This window comes from Lissotriton helveticus, chromosome 7 (genome assembly GCF_964261635.1).
Source record: "Lissotriton helveticus chromosome 7, aLisHel1.1, whole genome shotgun sequence".
Taxonomy (NCBI): domain Eukaryota; kingdom Metazoa; phylum Chordata; class Amphibia; order Caudata; family Salamandridae; genus Lissotriton; species Lissotriton helveticus.
Window position 1 is genome coordinate 1,713,196,705 of NC_136068.1, and position 12,047 is coordinate 1,713,208,751.

General features: G+C 42.8%; 1 protein-coding gene across 7 annotated transcripts in view; it reads right to left on the reverse strand.

Annotated features, from left to right (window-relative positions):
* Positions 1-12,047, reverse strand: part of PROSER3 (proline and serine rich 3) — a 166,520-nt gene that overhangs the window by 21,707 nt on the left and 132,766 nt on the right. For all 7 annotated transcript variants that reach the window (XM_078655406.1, XM_078655403.1, XM_078655404.1 and 4 more), the window contains 2 exons: positions 3,607-3,778; positions 2,180-2,261 (listed from right to left, as the gene is read on the reverse strand). In XM_078655406.1, the coding sequence (XP_078511532.1) occupies positions 2,180-2,261; positions 3,607-3,778 (254 nt within the window). The remainder of the gene's footprint in view (positions 1-2,179; positions 2,262-3,606; positions 3,779-12,047) is intronic.

Genomic DNA, 12,047 nt, shown 5'->3' on the forward strand with positions numbered 1-12,047 from the left:
TACATGTTGCGCACACACACATGCCCTTAGGGCATGTGTGTGTGTAACATTTGTGCACAGGTCCATTTCAGGGGTGCAACAGGGTGTCCTTTGGACACCCTGGCACCCTTGAAATAGCGGAACATTAGCGATTCGGTAATAGCTAATCGCTAATAAGGAATGGCTTTCCCATTTGGAATGGCTTTCCCATTCATTCCTATGGGCTTTTAGGCCCATAGGAATGAATGGGAAAGCCATTCCTTATTAGCGATTAGCTATTACCGAATCGCTAATAAGGAATGTTTAGGAATCGCTAATAACATTGCGATTCCTACATGCATCCCGTTTTGCGAGTCTTTAATAGCGATTCCTTAAAATTCGCTATTAAGGACTCGCAAAACATAACTTTGATGCATCTGCCAGATAGTGTCCTAAACTCCTGGCTCACTCAGTACATCGGTCATTGGTACGTAACATTTTACTTGTACCAAAGGGTCCCAAACATCTGTGCATTGTTAGCTTCAAAGCAAGTTTTGAGGTTGTCTCAAGCTTTTCTCAAGCTTTTCAAAAACTTTTCAGGTCTATGGTCCACTTCAAACTTGTTCTGTCGCATCACTTCTTATTGGTAGGGTCTGGTGGCGGAACCTAATATTTTGGGCTCGAATTAAGTTCTTCTCCTTGAGCACTTCTTATACATACTTTTTCTGATGACTTGCCATCCTACATGGAACGGAGCCTTAACGCAGAGCAACATTTCATCAGAATCCTAACTTCTGGGATTCCGAACCAGAGCTCAGTAAGCAGTTGATCTGCAAAGGTAGTTCCACCTTAAAAAAGGTATTTATAAAATAAGAACATACATCTCTCATAGACGTGCAACAATGGTCTGCGTCAGTAGCTCTGTTAGGGGCTCATCAGCATGATCGAACCAAACCTGCTTTAGAAATATAAAGCTCTACTGTATCAAATAGCAAACAATTTCAATGATATGACAAATGAAAAGAAAACTAAATTCTGCAAAGCAGATGGATTAACCATTCCTTCCAAAACCTGAACATCTAAATGCCATAAAGCCTTATTCCAACAATTTAGAAACATTTTTCGCTGGGCATTCAAGGCTCACCAGAAGGGACTGGTAAACAAATGACGTTCTGCGCTTCATGACACTCTAAAACAACGTAAACTCAACTGTTGAGTACACTCAGAGCATTTCCTCTTGCGTCAAGGGATTGAGCCAGAAAAGGAGAAATGAGATGCGAGGAAGTGAGCTGTCATAGTTCAGAGAAATCACGAGGAGCTACGTACTTCCAACTAAGCAGAAGGCACAGATCATAATAGGAGTTAGACAAGGCAGATACGTGTGGATCACAGAAGCAAGGAAGGAATTCCAAGGTTGAATGCAAGTGACAAAAAACGTATTTGTACTCGTGAGAGCTTGATGAGTCAAACAGTGATTTTGGAGAAGGCAGCATTAGTTAATGTGTTGGAGGTGAAACTGTGACAGTCACGCTAAAGTAGATATGGTTCAAGATAAATACACAAGATCATGCTGCTCTCCAACCCTTCATCTCCCTCACACAATCTTGGAATAGAGACGGACAAAGCAGGTTGGGAATCTCCTGAGTGACTTATAGGCCACCGTCAATTGCTTGAGGACCTAGCCATAGTAAAATGTTAATGCCAACAACGAATGTCTGCATTTCAGGCAACCATTTTAACATGAAACTGCACCCTAAAGATCCTCCTAGGCACGAGGCAAAAAGAAAGACATTATAAAAGGCACAAAGCACATGATATCTGTTGCAGGACAGTGAAGTTGATAAGCTGGGCAGGAATGATGCCAGGCAAAATAGATAAGCAAAGATCTGAAGCTTAGACTGGCTGACTGCACAGTAAAAAAAGGATATGTGAGCAACAAGTATGGAAATCCTACAGATATAGGCATGCATAGTGACCTATAAGATGGTGAGACACACCGGCCAGCATGAGTACCACCAAATAAATCATGCACACAGGTAAATAGGTCAAAGGGATGGGTTTAAAGGAAATCTTGTGGATGGAGCCCAAAACATTACACCGCAGAATCAAGATACCTAAAATAAATGTTGACATATCACATAGCATCCTGCCACCTAGCAGATGAGAGGTATTGCGAGTTGACGGTAGGATAGTAAGAAAATAACACATGCAGTTCTTTAACCTGAGTCGTCGAAGGATGCCATTTCTTCTCTCTCGTAGCACATGCAGCAGTGGATCTTCCTCAAACTCGGTGCTGTCGGAATCTGTATGAAATGACAAGATTTTGGGTTGCAATCACTTTATGACCAAAGATGGCTCCAATACCATCAATCCCTGGCTTTTAACGCATCTTGTTCACTTTGCTGTTTGTCTCTTCTTTTGTTTCCCTTAAAGTATATTTGTTCGGAAGCGTACCTCAAAGTTGAAATAAGAGTGCTAGAAAACACTTAGGGCCCGATGTACTAACATCCTTTCACAACTCATAATGCGCAATCTGCACACCGATGGGGGTATGCAATTTAAGATGCAACCTATGTACTAATAGGTCTTTGTGAATTGCACATTTATGGGAGTTGCAAAGCGACATTCCTAATAAATATTAACGAGGTGAATTGTAAATTGTGACGCAAGGATGGTTGCCAACTAGGGGCAGCAGACCAACATCTTTGCATTCACTTTCTCAAACAGAACACATTTCTTAATAAAATTAGCCTGTGTCTTTTTAATAGGCAGTTGCTGCTTTTGAAAACAAGTGTTTTCCTTTTGGGAAACACATGTGGGGAACATGTTGTAGTCTCCTACACCACTCCCTGGTTACCCTAAGGCTGCCCGAGATGATTTCCAATCACTTAGCATCCTCCTTATTGGTACATGCCACAGTAAATTACAAACTGGAGTTGTCTATCTTTTTCAAATCCCATTTTAATTGTGATTTTATGGTTCACAAGACACCTATTGTGAGTCAGAAAGGCTTTTCCCCAACTCAAAAAAGACATTTAGGACATGGCTCAATACCAATTTGCAACACAAACTCTGATTTTGCAGTCACATCCTTTGTGACTTCAAAATGGTTTGCTACATATGGCTTGTAGTTCTCAAAGCACTGCAGTGAACCAGTGGCACCTTGATTGTCTGACTGTGAGAGTACATGGTAGGCTCACATCTTGGCTGATCCGTGAAGATCAGAGGTTAATCCTGGCGACAAGGGGTCTTAGAACTATGTGACAAGATGACTTAGTAGGGCGGAAACATAATTATGATACCTCACACATTTAAAGTATCAGCTAACCATTGTTTCTGCAAAGAGAAAGACTTTCCATGAATCCTCATGGTCCACTGAAGCCCACTACTTGAGATCTGTATCCTCCTCTGAAAAGAAGCACCAACATGAAGCCTCTTACTTCCTAGTGTGGAGGCAAACTACACCATCTTTATAGCACTCTGTCCGCCATCCAATGCAACAGGATATCCAAGATATTTGGACACTTCTTCCTTATCCAACAAGCAAACAAACAGTTACACCTACCAACCCTAGATTTGGGAAGGACTGCAAAGTCTTAAATTCAGGTGAATTTTACTCTCCAACACAGTTCTGAAGATGATGCTCACCTTCTGCGTCATCCAAAAGCTGTGTTGCGACCTCTAGGGGCTGCATGTGAGGGTGTTCAGCTGTGTTGCTTGTGCTGGGACGTGGGTCATCACTGCTGATAAATTGTTGTTTTGATTTATCCCCTGTCGTTTGTGGGGATGAGGGGGGAGAGAAGAGTCTCTCTGAGATCACCTAAAAGAACAATATATTCCCCATCAGTGACAGTCCTTGGACATTGCCGGCCCATGCCTTCCGCAAATGTCATCAGTGACACACCAACATTTCAGGGCCATGGCTCTCAACATGCCCCCATCACATTTTGAAGGAAATGTATTGATCTGCATCCGAAAGGAGTAGCAACACATCTTGAACCAGTATCAGTGGTGAAAATGTGCATTCTTTTTCAGACTGTACCGTACTCAAAGGTATAGACTGACTGATGTGCTGTTGTGGGTTTAATCGAGCATCACTGATGAGATGGTGTCTGCATTACACCAACCTATAGAAAATCCATATATCAGCGCTGTCATCTTCAAGGTTTGTTTATTAATAGTATTGTAATATATTTCCACCTGGCTCAAAGGGCAACAGGTGTTGCAAAACTGAGATTTTGAATTGCTAATACAAGATTGTTTGGATCTTATTTACCATTGTATCATATATTATCATGGCAATAACAAGTAACTGAAGGCAGCATAAATATGATACCATATTCTAGTTGGTGTTCGCAACCCATTGTACTAACATAGCACTGTATAGTCACTCACAATACAATTTAGAGGGGTGATAACCGGCGTGTGCACTCGTCCATGATCTATTCTGCAAAGTCAGTCTCTCTCATTGTGGCTCTTGACAAAGTCCCCTGTCCTCTCTGCCCCAGTACGCCCCTTTTGCACTTCTCTCTATATCCGATCAACTGTCAGTTAGGTCAAGTAACTGTCAGTTATCAGAAGTCTCTGCTAAGAGTAAACATTTTGTCATGTCCACAAAATCCTTTTCCACATGCAGTCTCACCTCACACAAACAATGTACTTCTGATGTAGACCACTCATCATGTCAGCAACCCAGGATTGTAACCTAGGGACCACATGGGAGAGCCAATGTAAAGCAATTTTTTTTGCCAAGAGCATTCCCAGTGCAGCAAACCTTTTTTCGATTTTTCTATCCTTCTTGGGTCTAGGTATTAATTCAGAGAGACATTTTACTGCCCCACACAACTTTAAGGCGGTCACTTGAGTGAACTTAGCAACCATCGCTAGCCAGTAATCCAGCAACCCACCACACAACCATGTCATGTGTAAAAAAAAAAAAAAAAACATACAGTCCGTACATCACATCTCAGGCATGAGGCTGATCGTTTTAGGAATATTCTATGAGTCTCTGTTGTGCAAGATAGGTTCGATTTAGTAGTTTTTCATATTCATTTATTGATTTTTCAAGATATTGGATAAATTTCTATACATATCGTTCATTGCCCACAGGCCAGAACCCACAATATTAATATAACATTATACAACAGGTTCAACTACAAGTGGGGCACCCCCCTCTCCGTACCAGTTTTTTTTCAAATTTGTACATACGATCGTCAACCAATGCCAATAGTTTCTCCATGGTGTACATTGACCATACTTGTACCCACCACATATTAACGGAGGGTGTGGTTAGGAGTTTCCTTAGCTGGGCTATGCTAAGCTGGGCAGCCAGCAACAGATGACAGATCTATTTTCACTACGATAGTCATGGAGAAAGTCCCAAGGTCTCCAGGATGACCCAGAAGTATCATCAGGGGATGGCATGGAAGAACAACATTTTTTATAGTCTGTATATGGGTAAGAACCCTGTGCCAAGGGGCTTGGATGCGGGGACAGGACCACCATGTATGCAGTACGGTCTCTCTCTCCACACAACCCTTCCAACAGGTCTCTGCTCTGATAAACATGGCACAAAATTAGCTGGGGGTAAGGTACAGCCTTGTCAATGGATACAGGTATTAGCTCAATGGTGTATGCATACGGAAGACCCTGCTACTCTCTTCCAAATCATCCTCCAATCCCTGTCTGGGATGTCGACTTCGAAATCTTTCTCCTATTGCGAGACATACACATGCTTTGTGTAGGGGCCAAGTTCAAGGATGTATTTGCATAGCCAGGAGATACCCTTAGTCGAATATTAGTGCTAAAAAGGGATTTTAAATGTATTTCATCTCTGCAAATCTGATCATGGTGGGTTCTCTTTAACACCAATGTAGCACTTATGTCGATCGATACACATCCTTTCTATTTAAGCCCAATTTCTCAATTAAGGGTTTCGTGTTAGAAGATCACCACTCAAAAAAGTATTTCAGAATAGGCTAATGCTGGGTCTAAGATGCCGGGGAGGGGTGAGAAGTCTGCATTGTGAATTATGGGGGTCAAATGGAAACGAATACTTGGGGAATGCCTTCTTACTTACCAGTGATTGCCAGTGATTAAGCTTCTTCAATGTGGTTTGGACGGAACGTGTATGTCCGAGTTACGCCTATTCGGTAGCCGCAGTATATATTTAAGGGGAATTTTAGAAAAGTCCTGCTCCACATCTACCCATGGTTTATTATCCGGATTATAGTTCCAGTGCAGGGCTGGATGTAGCTGGGCCGCCCAGACATAGGTGACCAAATCAGGAAAACCCGAGCCCCCCTCATTTAAAGGTGGAAAAAAAAGAGTCGAACATGCCACTCTGGGGGATTTACCCTGCCACACAAAATTAAACATTTTCTGACGGATCTGTGACAGCGTTGGTTTGGGAATGGTCAGAGGAAGCATTTGCAGCAAATAAAATAGGCAGGCATTAACGTTTATTTTTAGGCTAATCATCTTTCCCAGCCAGGATATCTCAAGCTTCCCCTTCGGTAGAGATTTTGAAAAAGGGTTTGAAGAAGGGGGGGGATGTTACACTCATACAGTGAGTGGGTGTGGCCGGCGTATAGATTCCGAGGTATTTGATTTACACCCCAGTCCACGAAAATCCCTCCCTCCAGACAGTCTCTCGCCCTTCCTCATGAGGGTGTGCCATGCCCATCCCCTGGGATTTGGAGTAGTTTGTCTTAAAGCCTGAGACTTCTGGAAAACGATCCAACTCCACATGCAGGGTGGAAGCGATCGGTCCAGGTGGGTAATAAAACAAAGGCTATAATAGGCAAATAAAGGTAAAGTTAGTTTTGCTCTGTCTCACCTATTTTCATGGCACCAATATTGGGATTGTGTATTATGTTAGCTATTCACAGCTCCATTGATAAAGAAAAGACCAAGGGAGAAAGAGGCATCGTCCCCCTTGGGATGGGTACTTCTCAATTATTCACAGCTAATCTTGGTCTTTGCTGAGGGTTTATTTTTTTTTTATAGTTCACCTGAATGAAGATTCTCACGTTGGGTCCCAGGTGGATCTTTCCCAATAGCTTTGCAAGGTAGGGCCAGTCAACTCTATTGAAGGACTTCTCCTCATCTAGGAAGAGAAGTACCATCAATTGCTTGCGCCTTTCGACCACATCTTTCAAGGTCCATGGCAGTCGGGTGTTGCCAGACGCTTGCCTATCTTTAGTGTGTAACTGGTGCTATGTAAAGCGCTCTGATAACTGATTCGGTTCGGTTCTAGTTCGCGATATATAAAACTCCCAAAAAAAAAAAAAAAAAAAAAAATAAAGCCAGACCTTTGGGGGGATATTAATGCTTGCCAAACACAATGAGGCTCTTTGGGCTCCAGAGATAGTGTTCCGATTCCAGGAAGGATCAGTCCACACCCCATCTCTTTTTAAATAACAAGCATTTACAATGCAAAGGTTTCGCCTTTGGAAAAGTTTGAGCTATTGGCATTGTAAATGACAAAATTTGTATTTATGTGTTGGTTTTGAAAACAGATAAATAAATGGCATTGTCTTTTACATTGCTAATAGCTCTAACTTTTCCAAAGGCGAAACCGTTGCATTGTAAATGCTTGTTCTATTTCTGTGCTTTTGACGTAATCGCAGCACCAACATTTTAGCTTAAGAAAAGGCATGCGTCACCATTATTAGTGCTGGCCGCGTTAGTTAAATATAAAAAATTAAAACATTGTGAGAGAGCATGTCCTGCCAGGAAGAAGACAACTAACAAAAGAATGCTCGGGCTGTAATCGAAAGCTACCGAGTAACAACACATGTAACAAAGGGGTGTCCTGATGCGAGGAAACAACAGAAGATAGGGACGTATTAAGGAGGGACTAATAAGCATATTAACAAATCAAAGGACAACCGTTACAAAGGACAGTGACATCAGCCAATTAAACAGAGGGGTGGAGAGTGGGCGAAGCTTACAGCCCTTACCTGAATACAGAACAGCACTGCTTAGGCAAGACCTAAAATAGAAATACATTTTAATTTACCATTTTATAATGACATCCGCCACGATAAATGGTAAATTAAAATGACCACCTGCATCAAGATGGATGCGCATGGTGCGTCACGGTGCATGCTGGAGCATCGCAAAACAATCTTGGGACCCTTTCGAAGACAGCCATTTGTAGGTGTACATTTTGATGCATGCAACTGGACAACTCAATATGCCCACAGGACCTGGATAAATATGAATGAAGCAATACAAACATCCCGTGGGACTTATTTAAGTCAAGAGACCTCATATGGAAATTAGGGGGTTATCCACACCAATTGAAATTATTAAATCTGTTAACTCAGTTAAACAGTACTAAACATGCACTGTTGGAAGAAAATCATCATAGCTTTATCGAAAACGAAGGAAATTCCAAAAAGGGCAGGACCAGAGAAGGTTTAATCATACTTATATTGTATTCATACTTTAACTGCACCATTATTGGCAAGCAAGTGCTTACAGGAGTCAAATGTATATTTTTTTCCAGAGTTTTATATAGTGCGAACTTGACCGGAATCGGGTATCGGAGTGCTTTACATAGCACCAGTTGTATTACATGAGGACACATTAATTATGCTCTTTACGCTCAATCATTCATTCACTACAACATTTTCAATTAACGCCGCCATCATTTCCCTATAATTAGGCTCACAGTTTACACGTATCCCATATGCCATCACAATCATGCTTTCAAATCATCCCGAAAAGAAGCCATCTTTCCCCCATTCCTTAAAGTTCTTACCAGAAAATCAATGAAGAACAATTATCTGTGGTATAAAACATCAGTTTTGCAAAAAATAAAAAAATCTTGGTACCTTAAAGTTGTGACTGAGATCTTTCAATGGGTGACTTGTTTGCAAGAAGTGCAATTTATGGGCATCCTTTTGTATTTATAAGCTTGGGGACAACCTACCAAGCACACCCTACAAGCCTATGTTTCCACTGATTCGACTGTACTGCAGACCATTTGAAGGCATGAAGAAATTACATTTAACTCCTATCCATCAAACTGTACACTGGTCAGCAGAAATATTTTCACATCTTTTTGGTTTGATCCTGATGCCGATCTTTTCTTTGATTGTAGAGGAACACATATCTAATCAGACATTCTTTGCTTCTAACAACACATGAGTTGTTTTTTTCATGCAGCCCACAGCCTTACAGAAATATGGTAAGTGGAGTCACGCCTATTGGGTTTGTACGAGCTGGACCCATTAAATAATATTGCTATATTTTTCGTTTTAACAATAGGTCATGTATTGTACTAATGATAATCACTGTAGTGCAGATCTTAAAGAGTTACTCGTCTTGTGAAACAGCCAGCAGTAACAGAGAAGACATTTATTCAGTCTCCATCCTAGCTACAAGAGAATAATCTGTGCAGGATACCGGACCGGCCATAAATCTATCAAGCATTGCACACGTTGTCAAACACACAGAAGAAAACTATTTGGAACCTCTCATAAATTAGAAAAAGCAATGGTACTATTGGGATGGGGGTGTCTAAAAATTCAAAACGTAAATGATACTTGATACACATTTCAACTGTGTAGATGCGAGAGGTAACTATTAAATCAAGAATATTACATAATATATAAATGTTGTTCATGGAATACTTATAAGTGCTTGGACTTGAAACGTGAGCTAGAAGTATACCACCAATTTAATATATGCAAAGTGGTTTATAACGTCTCCCTCTTCACTGTATTCACAAGGAATTAATCTGTCAGGCACTCTTAGAACCATGTCCATTCTAAAAGTTCAATTGGGCCTTATTAAAATAAAACTCACAACTGAGGTATATATCATTGCTATGTATTCATCTGAAGCCTCGCTTAGCATCTAGGGAGTTTATTTTGTCCCCATCCATTGCCAATGTGAATAAGCAAGGGAAGTTTAAATAAGCAAACAGGAACTGAACTCGTGCTTTGATCGCAGGAAAGACTACAGGTTGAAAACACTGATTAGAAGTCTGCAATAAAAAATAACTGATACCCCTCGTTTTTGCAGAATCAAGCGACTAAAGCAAAACATCAAATCAGATTAACAGCTGCTATGACAGTACACTACGTTAACTTAACTGATTTAGAATATGATTTTAGTGGTTCGATTGCGTTGTGTAGGTCGGTTTAACTTCCATCTTTACGCTCAATAAAAGGGAGTAGCATCAAGATTTAGAAGCGCTACTTTAGTAAGACAGGACAAGTATTTCCAAAGCATTGCAGAAGTCTAATAGATTCTTCTTGTTATTGTGCGACAATACGTTCTTTCACAAAATAACCTGACACAAATAACGAATAGCTAAGCGACATTTTTTATTTTTCTTACACAATAATGCTGCTAGGAATAGGAATGATGTGTAGTTGAAAAGTGAGATTTACTCATGTCAATTAGGAGTCAACTTACCCAGAGCTCTCTAATAGGCAATCCTGAAACAGCAAAGTATAACAGCCTGCATGAGACAGAGTAAAGGACTAATAACATGAGAAAGGACAATGTAGCCTCTCCTGAAAAGAAACAATAAAACACTACATGATGGCTTTTTCAACAGCCCCATATTTGCCAGGTACTCATACTAAGTGTCTTGTCGTACTGACAAACACCACACTTAAACCAAAACCACAACGGTCAACCACCCAAAAGCTTCAAGAAAGGGCGCAGAGAAAATTACAAGCCCCTTGGTATATGCTTCTGAGACTTCACTGGCACTCTCCACTTACCCACATGCAGATGCAGCAGGGCTCCCTCGCATCACGGGAGCCCTGCAAACCGGCCGCCATGCTTCTTCTTTCTTCCCCCCGGGCTGCGGGGGCGGGCACTTCCGGCCGGCCGCGCTGGGATTGGCCGGCCGGCCAACCACTTCCGGGTCGCTGCGGGCAGCGCAGCGGCCCTTCTCCTTAGGTAGGCAGGCGGGGGCTGATTTTTACGGGCAAATGCCGGGTGGGCACCGGCTCTAGATAACCATCAATCGGGGCGGGAGTGGACACGGACGGCGGGAGGGGGCGGGAGTGGACACGGACGGCGGGAGGGGGCGGGAGTGGACACGGACGGCGGGAGGGGGCGGGAGAGGACACGGACGGCGGGAGGGGGCGGGAGAGGACACGGACGGCGGGAAACGTGCACAGGACAGCGAGGGGGGGGGCGGAAATGGACAGCGCATCAGTGAAAGGGGAGGGAACGGGAAAAAACGTAACTCCGCCCTGGGAAAAAATCTCGGGAACGCCCCCGAATCTGGTCCGGCCTTGACGGACAGATCTCTGTTCCAATGGCTAGCCTCCATTTATGGAGCTAGCCAATGGGACAGGGGGGCGTATTCCATTCTCCTTACTGGAAATCAAGAGATTTCTCTGGAGGCGGAGCTAAGAGCTCCGCCCTCCAGCGAAACCTAAAAATGGGCCCGAACGACACATCAGACACACTGTCCCTATTTGCGTCGAAAGACAACCTTAATTAGGTGCATCCAGCATAGACTGGGACAGCGTAGCAGATACATTTTTTTTAAAAGACAAAAAATCTCAGCATATGCTCTGACTGTTTGTGCCAAGGAGAGAGTACTGGTGAAAGACAAGACTGCAGGTTGAAGCTGCCCCTCCTTCTTCCACTGGAGGGGAAGTGGGATGTGGGGGAGGGGTGGTCAAGAAGGGGATGCCTGGGGGTCCCAAGGGATCTGCATGTTGACTTCCCTTGGGGCACCATCCAGAGGGTGGGGGGGTGTACTGTGGATCACTATACTATACCCCTTCTACTATATGGCCCCAGTGTAAAGGCAAGGCGGTCCATCATGTACCCAGTGCTACGGCCCCATGCCCATGAGGAAACAAGTCATCGGAATCACACTGCCAGCATGAGCCATACTTTGCTGTGCGTGCGGATGTCATTTAAACAGAAATATAAGTCTTGAACGAAAGGGAAGCTCTTACCTTTCAGCTCAAGGAGAGATTTTAAAAATGAATATCCCTCTGCTGCGACCACAAGAGGAATTACCAGCTCCCAGGGATTGGACGTGCTGGACACATCCTTGGCATATCAGAGGTTGTGCCACGGGTGTGGCCAACATGCCC